We start from the raw sequence: 21,183 nt of genomic DNA, 5'->3' as shown, positions 1-21,183 counted from the left end.
TGGCGTGTGTGAGGGACGTGAGTGCGAGCGTGCTCACATTTGCAAACTGGTAGGGAAGGTAAGTGAATCCCACCTCTGGTACATAGCTCCTGGTTGCTGATTCTTTTCTCCCATAGCACCTTTGGGTCCCTTTTCCCACTCTTATTCTTTTACCTCTTAACTTTTTTTTTCACCTCTTGAAGATGTCTTCTATCTTTCGATATTCTCAAATCAATTCCACCAGGACTCTCTGCTCTTGAAGTCAGCAAGCAAATTCTCCACTTGAAACAACTCCCTTTTAAAGAGAAAAGCTCCCTTTTCTTTTTTCTTTTCTTTTCTTTTTTCTTTTCTTTTGCTATTAGAGGAAAGGAAGCAGGAAGGGTTTTGAACTCCACAGCTATTCTCTCACAATATATTAGGTAGATGGAACTTTTTTGGGGAAAAGGCTAGAATATAAATGTCTTTAACTGCATGTAAACACAGCTGCTTTTCATATCTAGTTAATAACCAACCCATAATATATCCATTCTCTTGTAAAATGAATAGATTCGTATAACTCTGACCTAAACTCCACAGCTTTCAATCTACCATTGTCTGTGTTTTAATTTAAAAAAATTAGACCACATGTAACAGTCTTGAGTTGAATATGCTTTTCTATTTTGTCTATAAAAGAAATGGTTTTGTAGGTTTAATAGCTGTATAGAAGAGGCAATTTGACATTGCAAATTGTGACCTGCATTTAAGAACCTATACATGATGAAATTCCCTCTACGTTTAATGTAGCCTTTTTTCACTATGACATAATCTACTCTTAGAAATCTATCCATAATTTCTGCATTGTCTGAAAGTACTGTTGTCAGTCTCCATTGAAGATCATTCTAATAATGGAATGATTTATTTCTTTTAGGCTATATTCATGCTTGGCCAATGGCAGTGCAGATGAGTTCCAACGAGGCGAGCAACTCTTCCGAATGAGGGCTGTTAAAGACCCATTACAGATAGGTATGATGTTTGTATCTTACTAACTGGAATTGGGACCTCAGAGATCAAAGAGTCGAATTCCCTTACTTAGTGCAGGATCTGCTTTCCTTTCCTTTAACCCTAACCCTTACACTGCTGTTGAAAAATCTCATGTCAGATGCAAAAAATATCTGAGGCAGACTTTGATGAGTATTAAACTTATTATACATATTTCAGTACGCTTTCTCAGCAAACATGAAGTTGTACTCTATCATGACAACCTTAGAACTGGCTGGGGAGACATTTGTGAATTCTTCCTCTCTCAGATGTGTCTCAAAATGACAGAAAGGAATAAATTATTTGGATCCTCTTTGAGGTGGACAAGTCTTAATTTATGTAATTGACTTAAACATTTTTTGCTGACACAGTTAAATCAGTTTAAATATTTTTGCAATTATTCCAAATAGGGCTACTCCTAGGTCATTTTCTAACTTTATATTTCATCTCCATGTTCATTTTTCTAATTTTATTATGTGTCTTAAACAGTTTTTATTTTTTTCATTCTTGCTAAAGACCCTATTTAGAGCAGTCACTTTGTAGCCCCAAAGCTTTGGATCAAGCTTTTGAAACCATTCCAAGTTTCCACTGAATTGTATTTTGAATAGTTGAAAAAACGGAAACATGTTAGATACATTAAATAAATCCTATTGACTATATTGAATTAATTCCATGTAATTGTAGTAGGATATAGTTTAAGTAAATCAGATTTAATTTTTGTTTTAGGCCTGACAATGTTTTGGATTAAATCCCCCATCATAGCCTATATACTTGCTCTGTTTAGAGCCCAGTAGTTTGAGGTATACAAGCAAGCCTCACAGAATGGTTGCTGATCTGCACAGACTGATAATTGCTTTAATTATTACAGCAGTGAACTATTATGTTTACTTCCTGTTTATTAGTCTAGGTACTTTTAAGTTGAGGAACCTGATAAATTAGATCCCTTTACTACTGCATGAATATAAAGCATTTTCAGCTTTTAAGAGAGATGTTTGGAAGCTTTAGTTACAGATGAAACATGTCTACTTCTCGAGAACATTAAATGTGCGTCTGTGTTTTAGACAAGGAACAGTGTGTTCTACCACAAAATGAGATAAAGTTTTATCCATGGATTTATTAGACAGCTTTGAATTAAGTATTCATTTTTCTTATCCTTAAAAATTGAATAGCGCTACTAAGAGAATATTGTGGCCTACTATTTAATAGTAAATTTTGGCTTAGTACCACATGAATAGATGTAATAACCCTGAAAAAATATCCTCTGGCTCATAGGCCACATGAATTCTGTCTTGTTACGTTCAGATAATGATAATGGGTTAAAACAATAATATTTTTAACAAGATTCAGATCAACTGGCTAAAGAGTTTATTTTCACCTGCAGTCTGGTTTATATGTAATGGAAAACTTGCATTAATTGAAAGTGAAATTAAACTGCAAAAGTCTTTTTTGGGGGCCATGAACTTTAGCCCAAGATTGCATTGTGTGCAAACATGGGTAACGAATGTGCATAGTGCTTAAAACAACTGATATAGTAGTTGTCAATAGGAACAATTTTAATTTTAATTTAGATGAGCATCTTCTATCCAAATGCAAATTTTTACTATAAACTACCCTTTGAAAATAGCTGAAATATATTATTTGAATTTTTCATAGAAACTACAAAGATTGAATATTGCAAAGAATGGCTTTTTGATTGAATAGTATTTCAGTTACCATGTTTTTTGGATATAAGACACACCAGAGTATAAGATGCACCTTAGTTTTTGGGGAGGAAAATAAGAAAAAAGCTGATTGGCAGGTGGATTGGCGTTCTGGAATACCCCCAATCAGCTGTTCCCAGAGGTGAATTTTAGCAACAGATTCCTTGGTTATGAGCTCTGTGCCTTGCTTTTTTTTTGCTTTTTTTTCTGCCTCTGAAATCCTCCGAAACAGAGCTTCAGAAAAAAAGCCTCTGAAGCTCTTCTTTGGGAACTTCTTTTCTGAAACTCTGTTTGGGCCTTTTTTTCTGAAGCTCCTTTTGGGGCTTTTTTTCTAAAGCTCCCTTAAGCTCTGTTTGGGGCTTTTTTTCCTGAGGCTTCGTTTCTGATGCTTTTTTCAGCCTCTGAAACCTCTGTTTGAGCAGCTGGGCGGGGCTACATTCGGAGTATAAGATGCACCCAGATTTTCACCCTCCTTTTTGGGGGAAAAAGGTACGTCTTATACTCCGAAAAATACGGTATATATCTGAGCTACATTTTCCTCTGCTGCAATAACTTCCAAATCATAACTTTTATCCTGTTTTCCAACAGGTTTCCACCTGAGTGCCACAGTGGTACCTCCACAGGTAGTGCCACCAAAAGGAGCCTACAACGTGGCAGTAATGTTTGACAGATGCAGGATCACCTCATGCAGCTGTACATGTGGAGCTGGGGCCAAATGGTGTGCCCACGTGGTAGCCCTTTGTCTCTTTCGGATACACAATGTAGGCTTTGAAATATGGCTGTTGTTTTATTGCACAGTAAAACATAAAAATCAAGTATTCAGTAATGAAACGTTCTGCTGTTGATTTTAGTTTCTGTTTCATTAGTTGACTCAGGCATGAAGAAAGGTGTTTGTTTAATACTGTTTAGCACAGAATTTTGAGACACAGATAAATTGGAACAGTCAATGCTGCATGTTAGGTGATCTGCCTCAAAAAATCAGTAACTGATTCATAGTCTTTGATATGTTTTGGTGAAGAAAAAATACCTACATGATTTCCATATTTATAGGTAACCTGGAAAAGAGGTTGGGCTTCCTGCCAAAAGGGGTTACTTTACAAAATATACTTACACTAGTCCATTAATGGAACTTATTGCCCTGTTTGGCCCCTCCCAGCCCCCCATGAGCCTCATGAGCTGATTATTATAAATGGGTTCTTAAAAAATTTGAGAAATTGTCTGTTAAAATTAAAGCAGTATTCTACCATTCTCCCAGTTTTTAATCTTTAATAATTTTTTCTCCGTGTGTAGCAATTTTAGATTCATGTACTGTATTGGTTTAACGTATGTATTTTCTTCTCTAAGTTTTACTGACTCATAACTTTGAGGTGACCCACTTGCTGTCCTATGGGACGACTTATAATGAATGAAATAGGAATACAATTAAATTTAAGAAATCTGGCTTACAAAATATTACTGAATATTATTGAAATTTGTGTCTATAGAGCATTATAGAGGTTTTCTGAAGGGATCAACAGGTTTCGTATGAATTTCCAGTGATCTTTAAATCAGTTGTTTAGGATAAATTAGAAGTAATATTTTGGTATTAGTGACAGCCGAACTCCCTGAATATTTATGGCTGAGCTAACAGCTTTTCGTTGGAGGTTTTGTTGTATTTATAATTAGATTTTTGACAGTTCTCAAACTGAAGAGTCATCCTCATCTTTTGGGGTCAAATTATTTTTACAAGTTATGAAAAGCCGAATGTAAGCTAAATTGTAGTTACTCTCGTTTTTTTGTAGTATCAAGCATATTCACTTTCTGCAAAATTTAACTTTGAGGGTGCAGACTGTAGTATAAGGCAGTGATTCCCAAACTGTGAGCCGCGGCTCCCCAGGGAGCCGCGCTATCGTCATGGGGGCGCCGCGGAATATCTGCGCCCGCTGGGTCCGGCGCTGATGCGCCATTTCTGGGCTTTGCAGGTCAGATTTCCGATTGGGAACCTCTGGTATAAGGGTTCAATTCTGTTTAGATGGCTGTTTTTAAAAAGTGCTGATGGGGATATTTTCTCATTTTGTAAGATTTATTGTACTATCCTTAACATGTTTATAAAACTTCTGGGAGAGGCATGAGATTAAAATTGCATATACTACTCTATACTTTTGCTTTCATCAAATATACTGGCTGTACTTAGACAAAATCAGAAAATAAATGAGTATCAGTGAGACGACATCCAGTACAGGTAAGGCAGAAATGATTTGTGCCTTATTATAATAATAATAATGATAATAATTTAGCCACAGATTGGGTTTTTATTCTGGATGAGGGTCTATTCCTTAGGAAGCAGATTATAGTTTGGGGATACGTTTAGACTCATAATTGTTACTAGACATGAATATACCATGTGTTTCCCTGAAAATAAGACTCGGTCTTATTTTCTTTTGGGTCCCAAAATAAGCGCCATGTCTTATTTTCAGGGGATGTCTTACCTGCTTACCTTAAGACCACCGTAACCAGGCCTCCCATGCCCTGACACTTGTTGCGCCACTGTCCGACTTCTGTTGCCCCTTGCGGCCAAGTGCCACGTGGCACATCGCACCGGTGCTGCGGCATGATGCGTGACTCCTGTGCCGCCACTCACGGCCTGTGGCGCATTATGCGAGTGGCAACATTGACGTGACATGTGGGCTCCTGCAAGCAGCAGCATTGGCACAATGTGCCACGCTGCTTCCTGCGATGACCTGTAGCACCAGCACAATGTGCCATGCGGCCTGCGAGCAGCGGCACTGCCGCAACTAGCTATGCGGCCTCCTGCGAGCAGCAGCACTGGCCCAATGTGCCATTTGGTGTCCGACCGCAAGCAGCCGCAGGAGAAATCAGGCATTGGTGCAACAGGTGTCGAGGCGTGGGAGGCCTGGCTGCGGCGGTCCTGAGGTATGCGGGGGGGAGGAAGCTCCATGGAATGAGTGTGGTTTTAACAGGGCTTATTTTGGGGGTAGGGCTTATATTAGATGCACATGGAAAAATAAAGCTAGGTCTTATTTTTGGGGAAACACAGCTTTGCTGATTAGTTACTTGTGATGAGAACTTAATTGGACAGAGCAGCCATGTAACAATTATATTCCGATAGTCTTCCATTTAGGTATTCACATAGTATAGGGGGCTGTCTTCTAAAATGGTCTCTAGCTTTCAGTTATCTAAGATTGTTGATGTGGAATGGTTGAAAGAATATTATATTCCCCCTTTCACAACCTTTCAGTCTATTTCTGGCTTCATTCCTAAAGGGCAGGCAATCGGTTTCCTCCAGAAAATTTCAGCTACAACTTTCCTATGATTTAGTTAGCAGATGTTGATGTTCGGGGAAATATAAAAAGCATTTGAAAGAGACCAACATACATGAAGGAATATTTCTTTCTGTTTGATTCTTCGCCTCTATTTCTGAAGGCTTCCTTCGGGAGACTATGAATTGAAGAGAGAGAGGTAGCTTCTTACTGAGGACATTTAATGTGGAACACTATTATAACAAAAGTTGACAAAAGGATTTTTGGGTACCTGGTTCCCTTGCATTATCCCAACTATGTTTAGCTCTCTTGTATCTAGTTAACTGGGATTACTTTGTGATATTTTACTCCTTTTGTTTTAAAGTAATTTTGCACTCTGTATTCTTCATTCATTTGTTTGCTGATCAGAACATTTCATGTTGGATATAAATCTAAAAAGATAAAAATACACCAATATAACTGCAATAGAAAACATTTTTGTGTCTGCAGGTAATGGGATAGGCAGGTACTTTTATTTACCTAGTAATAAACTTTGTAAATACTGTTCTAGGCATGATGTGACTATATCTGGGTTGAAGCAGTGAGGAAACACCTACTGCATTCATTTGAATTTTTTTTTGTATAATTAGCTGCTTTAAAAACAGCTGTTGTGTAAAAGTAAATGAAAACTCATTTACCCTTTTTGTAGAACAGTTTTTTCTCCACTGGGAAGAAGAATTGGTCAAAATTCATTATACAGATTGTGGTTTACATTTACAGTTTTGCAGAATCTTTCTTTGATGGTTTAAGAAGCTTAGGAGAAATCACATGAGGGATTTGGACATAAGTTGTTGAAAGGACAGCTATTATTTCAATTAGCCATAATTTTCAAATGAATAACCAGATCAAGAGTTTCCAACATTATATGGTTGCTTTGTAACAAAAGCTAGTTTACTTCATTCTTTTTCTTAAATATTGGAAGCACATACAAAAAACAAAATATTTTTAAATGCTCTTGATTAAAAAAATCCCATGATAAGAAGTCTGGGATCTTACAATAAGTTACATTATCCTCATATCTAAACAGATTTTCATTCAACCTCCATGTTCTACCACCTTTTTTCCCTTGTAATAATTCCATCCATACTGGGCTATGGTCAGTTAAACACCTCGAAAATATCTTCGTTTTCTTCACCCTAGAAAGCAAGTCATTAGAAATTAAAATAAAATCAATGCGTGAAAAAGATTGATGCCTATCAGAAAAAAAAGTAAAATCTCTCTCATCTGGATTCCGTAACCTCCATATATCTCTAAACTCAAAGTCTTCCATCATTTCAAAAAAAGATTTTGGTAATTTTGCATGTATAGGTATCTTCTTGGAGGAAGTTCTCTTATCCTTCTTGTATCAATTACTCCATTCCAGTCTCCTAATAAAATAAACGAACTATAATCCCAGAGGGTCAACCTCTCATGTAACATTTTGTAAAACTTTTCTTGTTGCTGATTAGGTGCGTAAATACCTATCAACAAAGTCTTTTTTGCATCTATCACCAGTTCAATAGCAATAAATCTTCCTTGAATATCTGCCTCAATTAGCTTAGCTGGTATATCCTTCCTGATATATACAACAATTCCATGCTTCTTTTCCAAAGCTGATGCAACAAAATGGTTACCCAATTTTGAATTAACTAAATATTTTTGGTCTGATAATTTTATATGTGTCTCTTGCAAACAAATCACATCATTTTTAAATTGTTTCAAGTAGTGAAATATTTTCCTTCTTTTCTGAGCTGAATTCAAGCCATTAACATTCCATGACAAGATTCTATTTGCCATTACTGGCCTCCTGAAGCTTTGAAGCAGACAACGGAAGCTCCTCCTCCGGTATCTTCCGTCTAGCTTCCGTCTAGTTAAAAGAATTTTTTGATTTTAATATGTACAAAGGGACACCTATAGGAACTGTGTGGGAAGCGAGCAAAGCGTTTATTAGAGGGATATTGATTTATTTGGACAACAGGCAAAGGAATAATAAACAAAAGCAGCGTAGATATTTGGAAGAAGAAATTCAAAGGAAGCAACAGTTATTAATTCAAAACCCACAAGATCATAAACTTAAAGAGGCTATAAAAATATTACAGAGTCAATTTAATATGTTAATGGCAGACCAGGTGGCAACGAATATACAATATGCTAAACATAATACTTTTTGTAATGCAAATAAACCTGGGAGATGGTTGGCATATAATTTAAGGAAGAAACAGAAAGCACGTGTCATACAAAAATAGAATATAAAGGTAAAGAGACATATCAACAGGATAAAATTAAAAGGCATTCTCAGAATTTTATACTGCACTATATACAAAAGACAAAATATTGGATAGGGATATTTATGATTATTTGAAAGATTATAAGGTGAATATTCTAACATTAGAACAGAGGAGGAGCTGAACGGCCGATAGCTACTGGAGAAATAGTGGAGGCAATTAAACAATTAAAATGGGAAAACCCTGGTACAGATGGTCTTACAGCAACTTATTATAAAAACACAGGATGAAATATTAGGCCCACTTAAAGAATTATTTAATCAGATACAATTAGGAGTGGAATACCCCGTCATGGAAAACATCTTTTATTTCACTGATACCGAAGAGGAGCAAGACTGCTCTAAACCTGGTAACTATAGGCCGATTTCACTTTTAAATAATGATTATAAGATTTTTGTAAAAATAATAGCAAATAGATTAATGTTAGTTTTACAACAAAGAATTCATACTGATCAATCTGGTTTTATAAAAGGGAGGCAGATGAGGAATAATGTTAGACAGATTATTAATATATTGGAATATTTGGAAAAGAAGAATACTTCAGCGGCACTTATTTTTTTGGATGCAGAGAAAGCCTTTGATCGATTGCATTGGGATTTTTTATTTAAATTAATAGAGAAAATGCAATTTGGAGACTGTTTTATTAGAATAATTAAAGCGATTTATGGAGAGCAAACAGCACAGATTATAGTAAATGGTAGTTTGACAGAAGTTATTAAGATTGCGAAAGGAACAAGACAGGGATGTCCCTTATCACCATTATTGTTTGTTTTGACTCTGGAACCATTATTAGATAAAATACGAGAATTAATGAAAATAGAGGAATTAAGATTAGACAATATGAGTACAAAGTTAGAGCTTTTGCAGATGATGTAGTGGTTACGTTAATGAATCCTATAAATTCAAGTAGATTTTTGTTGGAAGTAATTGATAAATATGGAAAGGTATCAGGATTTAAAATAAATCAGAAAAAAACAAAAGTGATAATTAAAAATATGTCTATACAACAGAAACAAAAACTAGAGGAAATGACAGGATTTGAGGTAGTAAAAAAGGTTAAATATTTAGGGCCTATATTAGCTCATCGAACAAGAAACTTTATAAGAATAATTATGACTTGCTATGGCAAAAAGTTCAGAATGATATGAATGGCTGGAAGAAATTGCAGTTATCCCTATTGGGAAGGATTGCGGCTATTAAAATGAATGTGTTACCTAGATTTTTGTTTCTGTTCCAGATGATACCTATAATTAAAAGGATAAAAATTTGGAAGATTGGCAGAGTGGGATTAATAAATTTATATGGCAGGGTAAAAAGGCGAGGTTAAAATGAAAATAATACAGGATTCACGGGAAAGAGGTGGTTTAAGAATGCCTAATTTTAAACTATATTATGAAGCAGTAACCCTTTCAGTAATAAGTGACTGGTTTAACTTAACAGAGGAAAGAATTTTGAATATAGAAGGTTATGACTTGTTATATGGATGGCATGCGTACTTATTTTATGGAAAAAAGTGGATAGGGCTTTTAAGAATCATGTGTTGAGAAGTGCTCTTTTGGTCTGGAATAAATATTCCAATAAGTTAGATTATAAGATTCCTATATGGGCGAGCCCTAGACATGCAATAGAGAATATAAATATAGAACAGAAACAGGAAATGATTACATATAAAGAACTTTTGTATGCTGAAGGAGGTAGATTGCAATTAAAATCATTACAGGTATTAAATGAAGAAGGGAGGAATTATACTTGGTTTCAATATGGGCAAATAAGTGCTAGATGGAAAGAAGATCAAAAAATTGGTATAATGCAAAGGAGGAAAATTTAATAAAGCAAATTAGAAATCAGACCCAGGAGCATATAAAGAGATTGTATAATGTGTTGCTTGAAATAGATTCGGAAAAGGATTTGGTAAAGGATTGTATGATAAAATGGGCACAGAATATTCAGGAACCAATAATGTTGGAAACATGGGAGAAAATTTGGGTTAGAAATGTTAAGTTTACACAAGCACAGAATTTAAGGGAAAATTTTTATAAGATGTTTTATAGATGGCATTTAGATCCCAAAAAATTATCATGTATGTATCCTAATATCCAAGCGAAATGTTGGAGGTGTGATTGTGATGATGCTACATATTTTCATATTTGGTGGACTTGCAAGAAAATTAAGGTCTTTTGGATAAGAATTTGGTGGATTATTCAAAATGTACTGAAGAAGAAGATAAAGTTCCTGCCACAATTTTTCCTTTTGGGAATTATAATGGATTGTACAGGGATTGAGACTAAACTGATTTTGAACTTAATAACAGCAGCAAGACTGTTGATTGGACAATACTGGAAGAAGAAGAGATACCTACAATAGAAGAATGGATATTGAAAGTTATTAACTTGGCTGAGATGGCTAAAATCTCAGCGTTTTAAAAGACAATACGCAGGAAAGATATTTAATTGAATGGAAAAATGGATTGATTATCTACAAAACAGATATCAGATTAAGAAATATCAGATTGCCTTTGAATAATTAGAAAGTTATTTTATGTAATGGGGAGGGGGTTGGGAGACGAAAAGCTTTGGATGTGGTTATTTGGATTGGACTTTACCTTGTGATTGACCCGGGAAGCCGGGGGTGGGGGAGGGAGGGGGATGTTTTGTTTTTTTTTTTTTTTGGGAGGGAGGGGGAAAAAAGGGGGAAAAGAAGTCTGGGATCCTCTGAATGTTTATTAGAACATAGATTTTTATTGCAAACTGGATGGCCAATGCTAAATTTTATGGAAAATCTACGTGAAGGAAACTGCTCTCAGCCTATTATATGCTAATGCAGAACCAAATTCCCAGATTGTTTAGGGGAATGTACCATAAAGAATTTCTTTATCCAATAATAAAATGACTACCTGTGTGAAGTAAAATAACCAAAAGAAACTATTTTGATGCTTTTCTGCTGGAAGTCATGATATAGCACAGGGGTCTCCAACCTTGGTCCCTTTAAGACTTGTGGACTTCAACTCCCAAAGCTGGCTGAGGAACTCTGGGAGTTGAAGTCCACAAGTATTAAAGGGACCAAGGTTGGAGACCCCTGATATAGCAGATCAGCTTAGTGGCTTATGAATTTTCAGACTATTAATCAGCAATCAGTAAAATACATTGCTGCCCCTAGAGTATTTCTGAGCTCCATGCATCCAGCTAGTCCTTCCTTAATGACAGGTCTCTTAAAGCCTGTTGGAAGTTACAATAGCCTTGGAAAATGAGCTTTACAGATTGTAAAATATTATAACCATTGTAAAATAACACACTGCCCCCTAGGGTTAAATGACTGCATTTTGAGCATTTGGCGACCAGCTTGCATTTATCAGCAATTGCAGTATCCTGCAGTCACATACATGACTGCGATTTGTGTAGGGTTTTTTGCCATTTTCCACCAGAAAATGTCAAAAAATGCTTATTGGATAGGCTCAATTTACCTAATGACCAGCGGTGAAATCCAGCCAGATCTATCTGGCTCGCACGAACCTGTAGCGCCACCGGCGGGAGGCTCCGCCCACCCGGCAGGACATAATGACGTCCCATTTTTGATCCTCTGCACTTGCGCAGAAGAGGCACGTGCGAATGTAGCACACACGCACTCACATTCCCGAACCGGTAGCAAAGCTAAGTGCATTTCACCACTGCAATGACTCATAAATACAGTTGTAAAAGTGAGTCAGGTCACATGATGACCTACTTAATGATCTCCTGACTTATGACCAGAATTCTGGGCCCAATTTTCATAAATCGAGGACTACCTATGCTGTTTCCAAGTAAATATGGATTGAGCATAAATGTACTCAAAGTGAATCATATCAATTATATATATTTTGGCTATAGCCAAAATCTTGCTCTGATTCATAGAGGCATCCTTACCAAAGCCTGATTTTAATAAACAACACTACATATGTTCCAAAAAAAGGCTTCTTATGCAGCTTTATCCACCCTTGGGAGAATTATTTAACAATAAACGTGACATTCTGTTAAAGAAATAATCTTTATATATTTTCCCTTCTATCTCTAGGCATCTGCAGTTTGCTTGCGAGCGCCTGTCTCTGAGTCCCTGTCTCGACTACAAAGAGATCAGCTGCAAAAATTTGCACAGTACCTGATCAGTGAACTCCCTCAACAGGTAGATAACAACAAAAATGGAGAGTCAATCCAGATCATACTCTATGGATGCGTTTTTATTTAATTCTCTTTTGAAAATGTTGTTCCTTGGGTGCCGAAATACAGATGCAAATATTTAATTCTTTCATACTTTTTGAATACTATTTGCATGCTTTAGATCAGGGGTCCTCAAACTTTTTAAACGGGCCAATTCATGGTCCCGCAGACTGTTGAGGGGCTGGACCGACTGGGTGGGCGTGGGCGTGGCTACGTGGTCATGTGACTGGGTGGGCGTAGCCAATTTAGTAGTCCGTTTTGCCAATTTAGCAGTCCATTAAACAATACACACAAATTAAAAATTCATTTGTTTTGCTCCCGGGGGTGTTTTATTTCTTTTGTTTGCATGTTGCTTTTTGGTTGATTTTACTAGATCATTTTTTTAAGTTGTTTAGTGGTCCACTTGGGATATGCCCTGGGATACCTCCTTGAATTCCATTCCATTTCCATTCCATTCCATCCTATTGCTATTGCTATTCCATCCCATCCCATCCCATCCCATCCCATCCCATCCCTATTCCATTCTCTCCTTTTTCCATTCCATTCTATTTGCATTGCAGAGGTCTCAATCTGCTTTTGGAATCTTGCTGGCAGTCCCGGAGCTTCCTCTGCATGTGCTGAACGAGTGAAACAAACTCAAGCAAGGGCTCTGCGCGTCTGGCAGTCAGGATCGGACTTGGAACAGATTTGGCGAGGAAGCCCCAAGGCCGGGGCTCAGTAGCCACTGAGACGTGAGCGAGCTAGGGAGCGAGTGCCACAACAGCTGCCCCTTCGCCTCCTCCCCCCGTTTGGATGCCCTTCCTGCCTCCCTCTCCAGGGGCAGAGTCAGCTATCCTCCTTCAGGGCAGGCAGTCTCACCGGCCACCGCCCTAGAGCTGCTGAGCGGGAGAAGGATGGGCAGGCAAGCAGCGGTGGGGGGGGGGAAGAAGGTGGCGGGGCGGCTGTTGCGGTGCCCGCTCCCTAGCTTGCTCGTGTCTCGCCAGTCCCGCTTCTCCATGGGCCGCCAAGCTCTCCTCGCAAGTGAAGGGCTGCACCTTTTGCTGGCAGTTCAAAGATTTCCCACCGTCGCTCTGCCCGGGGGTGGGGGGAGCCAAAGGGTCCCAATTGGACAGGGTGCACCTGCTGCACAATTAAGCATCGCTTCCAAGAGTTGCGCTTAGTGCCAGGGTGGCACTCTCCACTGAGGGCCGCCTGCTCACCCTCCCCCCTGCCTCGGACCCCGCATCAAGCCCATTGCCAGGCGATCTGCTGCTTCAGGGCTAGTCTGGCCAGCATGGGATAGCGCCACGCTACAGCACAGCATGCACTCGGGCCTCCCACTCCTCTCTGCTTCTGCTCTATTTTGCCCAGGGTGAATGGAAAGTGCACAGGTACCTGGCACTAAGTGCGACTGGGAAGTGATGCATAATTACATGGCAGGCGCACCCTCTCCCATTTGGGACCGTTCGGTTTTTCCTCCCCAGTGGAGCGATGGTGAACTGAAGTCCCTGGCAAATCTTCAAGTTCTTTCCTTGGCTGGCAAAAGACACAGCCCGTTTTTTACCTCCTCTTCCCCCCAAAAGCAGTCTGCTGTTCATAAACATTGGCCTAACCTTCCAGTTCTAGCCTCGCAAAGGTAAATCCAGCACTCTGCCGAAGGGTGGGGCCGGTGAGTGGGCGGGGTGATGTGGGCGGGGCCGGTGGGTGGGCGGGGTGATGTGGGCAGGGCCGGCGGGTGGGTGGGGCGATGTGGGCAGGGCACCCTCATGGTCCCGCACAGGCTGGATTAATGGCTTCGGCCATAGTTTGAGGTTGCCTGCTTTAGATTTAAAAATGTTAGTGATCTGAATAAATTACCACATTTAGTAATTTCGATGAGCAACATGTAAAGATTTTTGAGTTTAATTTTTCAAGTTTAACATTTTTACTTCATAAAATTGCACAAAATAATTTCCATTTTGAAATACATTGCACACTTTTACTAATCTTCTAATGCCAAACCAGATTGTGAAGAAAATTCAATAAAATTTTGGGATGAATACTAGAATATAAAAGGCAATTCAGAATGAAATCATGTAATGTAACCAGTGATCAGCAAATGTAGACTATTCCACAACGAATTAAACAGATTAATGAAAGATAGGAACAGCATTAATTGTTAGGTTAGAAGTCACTTTTTATTCCCTCCAGTCATATAGGAGTGATTATTGAAAGCTTCAAGGCTGTTAGCTGTCTTTCAATATTCTATATTATTCTTCTAATCTATAGTCAGCTATTTCTTTCTTGTCTTACAGTTTTTGGCTTCTGCTCCAAGAATAGTTACGATGAAAGGAATACATTGTTCGATTACATAAAAGTAATTACCGTATATACTCGAATATAAGCCGATCCGAGTATAAGCCGAGGTCCCCAATTTTACCCCAAAAAACTGGGGTAAACTGGGGACTCGAGTATAAGCCGAGGGTGGGAAATGAGGCAGCTACCGGTCGGGGAAACCCTCCCTCCCTCAGCCGAGAAGGCTGGCGGCTCCCCCGCCCCGCCCTCTCACTGCACCGGCAGGGCTTCCCCGCGCTAATGCAAAAGCCCGCCAAGTTTGCGCCATCCAGTATAATGTGAAAAAAAGAAGGAAAAAAAAAACTCGAGTATAAGCCGTATATACTCGAGTATAAGCCGAGGGGACGTTTTTCAGCACAAAAAACGTGCTGAAAAACTCGGCTTATACTCGAGTATATACGGTACTTATAGTTTACTATAAAAAAAACAGAAAGCAGGCAGTATAAGCTCAGTTGCACAGCTGCAAATAACTTCAGTTTTTCTGTACCTATCTTTTGCCCCTTTCTGTGTTATCTCTGCATGAATGCTCAATTGAAGGTAACTTGTGCGGGGAGATTAGCATCCCCAAGCAGGGTGAGTTTGTTCTGTTTCCTAGTTAAAAAAATGTCTTGGGACTATACCAAGCTACCATGATGAGCATTGGGTAGAGTAGGATTCTCAAGCCATCTAGTCTAAATGACGGATGCTCACATTCCTAATTAGTCATATAGAAGTAGCCATATTCTAATAAACTGGTGTTGGTGGAAATTATTGTTATTGTTATTATTATTAATTATTATGAAATTATTGTTTGTTATTATTTTGCTTACAAAGTATAGTTGTAGGAGAACTTGATTAGACAAATAATAGAATAGAATAGAATTTTTTTATTGGCCAAGTGTGATTGGACACACAAGGAATTTGTCTTGGTGCATATGCTCTCAGTGTACAGAAAAGAAAAGATACGTTCATCAAGGTACAACATTTACAACACAATTGATGGTCAATATATCAATATCAATCAATATAAATCATAAAGATTGCCAGCAACAAGTTATAGTCATACAGTCATAAGTGGAAAGAGATTGGTGGTGGGAACTATGAAACGATTAATAGTAGTGCAGATTCAGTAAATAGTCTGACAGTGTTGAGGGAATTATTTGTTTAGCAGAGTGATGGCCTTCGGGGAAAAACTGTTCTTGTGTCTAGTTGTTCTGGTGTGCAGTGCTCTATAGCGTCGTTTTGAGGGTAGGAGTTGAAACAGTTTATGTCCAGGATGCGAGGGATCTACAAATATTTTCACGGCCCTCTTCTTGATTCGTGCAGTATACAGGTCCTCAATGGAAGGCAGGTTGGTAGCAATTATTTTTTCTGCAGTTCTAATTATCCTCTGAAGTCTGTGTTTTTCTTGTTGGGTTGCAGAACCGAACCAGACAGTTATAGAGGTGCAAATGACAGACTCAATAATTCCTCTGTAGAATTGGATCAGCAGCTCCTTGGGCAGTTTGAGCTTACTGAGTTGGTGCAGAAAGAACATTCTTTGTTGTCCTTTTTTAATGATGATATTTTTGATGTTAGCTGTCCATTTGAGATCTTGCGATATGATAGAACCCAGAAATTTGAAGGTTTCTACTGTTGATACTGTGTTGTCAAGTATTGTGAGAGGTGGAAGTATGGAAGGGTTTCTCCTAAAGTCTACCACCATTTCTACGGTTTTGAGTGTGTTCAGTTCCAGATTGTTTTGGTTGCACCACAAGGCTAGTCGTTCGACCTCTTGTCTATATGCGGATTCGTCATTGTCTCGAATGAGACCAATCACTGTTGTGTCATCTGCGAGCTTCAGTAGCTTAACAGATGGATCATTGGAGATGCAGTCATTGGTATACAGAGAGAAGAGAAGTGGGAGAGCACACAGCCTTGGGGGCCCCTGTGCTAATTGTACAGGTATTTGATGTGATATTGCTTAGCTTCACCTGCTGCTTCCTGTTTGTTAGGAAGCTTGTGATCCACTTACAAGTCTGTTCCGGTACCTGTAGCTGGTTTAGCTTAGTTAGAAGAATGTCTGGAATGATGGTATTGAATGCTGAACTAAAGTCTACAAAAGGACCCTTGCATAGGTCTTTGGAGACTCAAGATGTTGTAGGATGTAGTGCAGAGCCATATTAACAGCATCATCTGTTGATCGATTTGCTCGGTATGCAAATTGCAAGGGGTCTAACAGCGGATCCGTGATGGTTTTCAGGTAGGAAAGCACTAGCCTTTCAAAGGTTTTCATGACTACAGATGTTAAAGCAACTGGTCTGTAGTCATTCAGTTCCTTGATGGTGGGCTTCTTGGCACTGGGATGATGGTAGAGCGTTTGAAGCAAGAAGGAACATAACACATCTCTAGTGATTTATTGAAAATATGGGTGAAGATGGGGCCAATTGGTCAGCACAGACTTTTAAGCAAGAAGGAGTTATCTTGTCTGGGCCTGGAGCTTTTCCTGGCTTTTGTCTGTGAAATAGGTCCTGCACTTCCTTTTCTGTGATCACTAGGGGTTGTGAACCCAATGAAATGGGGTCAGTTTTAGGAGGCTTGGCTGTTGTTGGTGTGTCTGAGATGGGGGTTGTGAAGATAGGTGGCTGTAGTTTCCTTTCAAACCTGCAGTAAAACTCATTCAGGTCATCTGCCAGTTGTTGATTACCTTCAGCCTGGGAAGGAGGTTTGCCATAGCCGGTGATATTTTTAAGAGTTTTCCACATGTTTGCTGGTTCATTTGCTGAAAACTGATTCTTTAGCTTTTCAGAGTAGCTTCTTTTTGCTGCTCTGATCTCCCTTGTTAGTGCATTTCTGGCCTGATTGTACAGCATTTCATCACCTTTTCTGTAGGCTTCTTCTTTGGAATGTCGTAGCTGCTTAAGTTTAGGTGTAAACCAAGGTTTGTTGTTACTGTGTATTCGCAAGTTCCTTGTAGGTACACATAGGTCTTCACTGAAGCTGACATATGATGTTACAGTATCTGTGAGTTCATCCAGGTCTGCAGAGGTATCTTTAAAAATATTCCAATCAGTGCAGTCAAAACATGCCTGTAGCTTTAATTTTGATTCCTCCGTCCAGGTCTTCACTGATTTAATTATTGGTTTTGTGGCTTTAAGTCTTTGCCTGTAAGCAGGTACAAGGTGACTCATGCAATGATCAGAGTGTCCTATAGCTGCATGTGGTAAAGACCGATAGGCATCTTTTAGTGTTGTGTAGCAATGGTCTAGAGTATTCTTGCCTCTGGTGGGACAATTGACATGCTGAAAGTATTTTGGTAGCTCTTTCCTTAAGTTTGCCTTGTTTAGATCTCCCAAAACAATGGCCAGTGAATCAGGGTGTTTGGCTTCAGCCTCCATGATTTGGTCAGCTAGAGTTCGTAATGCCTTGTTTACACAGGCTTGTGGTGGGACATAAACAGCAATTAGAAGAAATGAGGAAAATTCACGAGGCGAATAGTAAGGTTTGCAGTTGATAATTAGAGTCTCTAAATTGTTGTCACAGAATTTGTAAATTATATTAAAATTTTGACACCAGTTTCTATTAATATATAGGCATAAGCCTCCTCCTTTCTTTTTACCAGATGTTTCTGGAATCCTGTCTGATCGTTCAATTTGAAATCCTGGAATGTTCAGGCTGCTATTTTCAATTGATTCATTTAACCAGGTTTCAGAGAAGCATAGGACTGCTGAATTGCGAAAATCAGAATAGTATTTGTTTAAGAGGAGTATTTCATCCATCTTATTTGCAAGTGAGCGTATATTTGTTAGTAAAATTGAAGGCAGAGGAGTTTTAATGCGAGTTCTTAGTCTGATTAAGATCCCAGATCGTTTACCTCTTTTCCTTCGTTTCCGTCATTTGGTTTTTTTAGTAATCCATGGCTCCGTGGGAATTGCCTCCTCCTGTGTTAGAATCTCCTCCGTGTTTGTAAAGACAGGCGGGGGTGAGATTAAAGAAAGCTGCTCCTTAAAGAAATATTCCTTAATTTTTAGCATATGGTCTCGTGAGTAGGAAATCCGTAGTGAGTCACAGAGAACAATTAGAAATAAAGAAACAATTAGAGAGCATTTCACCGAGGCAGCCTTCGTCGGCGCCATCTTGGAAATCTGAATATCTACTGTATATCAATTAAGGAGTTATGGTGAGTGGCCTAGGTCAGGGGTCTACAAACCTGGCTCTTTTAAGACTTGTGGACTTCAACTCCCAGAGTCCCTCAGCCAGCAAAACTGGCTGAGGGACTCTGGGAGTTGAAGTCCACAAGTCTTAAAAGAGCTAAGTTTGCAGACCCCTGACCTAGGTGAATGTTATTTTGAATTTTAGGTGGAAAACTGATGTGAAAGAGATACACCCTGAGAAATGAGATTTTAGACAGTTCAAAACTTTAAAATTAAAACCAAACTGAAGACCTATTTAGTACTAACGAGCAGCGAATATAAACTATTTTAGTATAAAAAAGAAGAGCGAGGTTTTCTGTCCCCAACAGCAGCCAGCTAGGTTTCTGTAAGAAGCCGACTGTCTTGTGCCTGTTCCATAGCAACAGCTCTGAGAGGCAAGTCTCTCAGATATTGAAGCTGATAGTGACTAATATTTATTCCTTATGCATGTACCTAACCTTCTCTGGAAACCTTTCAGAGTAAATCTTAGCAAGTGTTCTCTCCCCACTACACGTTAATCTGTGTGCAGCTCGACATGCAGCTAAACCCACCTTTCCTCCAATAAAACAGACTGTGTGCTTAGATCTGGATGCTTTATTGAAAGAAAAGGATGGTGAAACTGGGAAGAATAGAAATATATACAATAAGAACCCAGATACAAGATAAGCAGTATTGAGTTGCTGCTGAACTTAACAATTAACAGATACAAGTAATCTGAATTTCGCCAGCAATGCTGTGTGTGTATGGGCTGTGGGTTTGTCCTTGGATGAACGTGCCACAGATTAGGTGGGGTTCTTCTTTGTGCTAAAGGAAAATGGAGTCTGGCTTCCCAGCATGCCCTTGTTTTGGGAGTGAGGGCTGAAGGGTAAAGGGGTTGAGTCAGCTTCAACAATATAGATTGGTATTTGCCCCTCCGGCCTCTAGATGGGGTTAGAGAGCAATAACAATAAATATGTGCTGGCGCATGACACTCCCTGCCTTGTATCAACCAATACTACTATTTGAGGTATGATAGCAAGTTTCATACCTTGCTATTGAATTGTGTGAAGTAGAATGGTTTCATAACTTCCATGAATACCTTGTTACTTTCGTATTATTCTCCCAAAACCCATTCATACTTGATTACATTAAATACTACAATGCAAGCAGTAGTCTTTGCATTTTAATGTCCATTCAGTTTACAGACATGTTTTAAGAATTCTTCCCTATTCTCTTCTACTTTTACCATCCTTCATAATTAAAACCTAATTAATACCTTAATTTAATGTAATAAACTCGGTTACTCCACAGTTCACCTCAGCTTCCTATCACTTATAATCAGATTAAAAAACAAACAAGACTTTGCAAGATCTCATTCCTTTCACATAGTCTCATCATGCTATCTTGAAATAAGGGCACTGAGCCCATCTCCTGTTCAGTGCAGGAATCTAAATGAAAGCATCCTGGCAAATGGTTGTCACCCTTTCCTTCAAGGCATCTAGGGAAGGCAGTTAGACTTTTTTTGATAATTGGTTCACAATTCAATTGCTTTTGTGGGTCCAGTAAGCCTTTTTCTAGTATTTAATTGGGATGCTTTCCTGTTATTTAAAATCTATATTAATCCAAATTACTCTATTCTCTAATAATGCAGAACGAGTCTTGAGTTTCTTTTGTGTGACATCCTTTCGTGGGCTATTTTATTGGTGGTGTTATATCCATTGCTGTTTTCTAGTGATCCTTCAATATTTCATAGACTAGACTAGACTAGACTAGACTAGACTAGACTAGAATAGACTAGACTAGACTAGACTAGACTAGACTAGACTAGACTAGAATAGAATAGAATAGAATAGAATAGAATAGAATAGAATAGAATAGAATAGAATAGAATAGAATAGAAGGAACATTGGAGGTCTTCTTGTCCAGCCCTCTGCTGAAGCAGGAGAACTAATATCATTTCAGATAAGTGACTGTCTAGACTCTTCTTAAAAATATCCTGTGATGGAGTGCCCACAATTTCTGGAGGCAAATTGTTCCACTGGTTAATTGTCCTCACTGTTACCAAAAGTAAGACCTATCCTGAAAATAAGCCGTAGGTTATTTTAACTTTTTCCCATATTAAGAATAGACCGTTCCTTACATAATGTTTTTGGAAGTATTTATGTATTTTATTTTTTCCATACCACAAGAAGGCATACCACCCCACTTGGAGCTCATGTCCCTCCAGCAGTAACATTCTTTCACCCAAGTTAGTGCAGAAGTCTGGTAACAAAGCTCCCAATCCGGCAATC

General features: G+C 38.7%; 1 protein-coding gene across 8 annotated transcripts in view; it reads left to right on the top strand.

Annotated features, from left to right (window-relative positions):
- ZSWIM8 (zinc finger SWIM-type containing 8) overlaps positions 1 to 21,183 on the top strand; it is a 92,931-nt gene that overhangs the window by 11,983 nt on the left and 59,765 nt on the right. For 6 of the 8 annotated variants that reach the window (XR_009155770.1, XM_058188557.1, XM_058188556.1 and 3 more), the window contains exons 3-5: positions 887 to 981; positions 3,285 to 3,457; positions 12,307 to 12,414. Coding sequence is in view for 7 of the 8 variants with exons in the window: in XM_058188557.1 (XP_058044540.1) it covers positions 887 to 981; positions 3,285 to 3,457; positions 12,307 to 12,414 (376 nt within the window). In the remaining variant the exon portion in view is untranslated. Of the gene's footprint in view, positions 1 to 886; positions 982 to 3,284; positions 3,458 to 12,306; positions 12,415 to 21,183 lie in introns of those variants that run through there. The other 2 variants (XM_058188561.1, XM_058188562.1) reach the window with 2 other exon arrangements.

The sequence above is a fragment of the Ahaetulla prasina genome, chromosome 6 (genome assembly GCF_028640845.1).
Source record: "Ahaetulla prasina isolate Xishuangbanna chromosome 6, ASM2864084v1, whole genome shotgun sequence".
NCBI classification, from domain to species: domain Eukaryota; kingdom Metazoa; phylum Chordata; class Lepidosauria; order Squamata; family Colubridae; genus Ahaetulla; species Ahaetulla prasina.
This window is presented reverse-complemented; position numbering and strand designations above follow the sequence as displayed.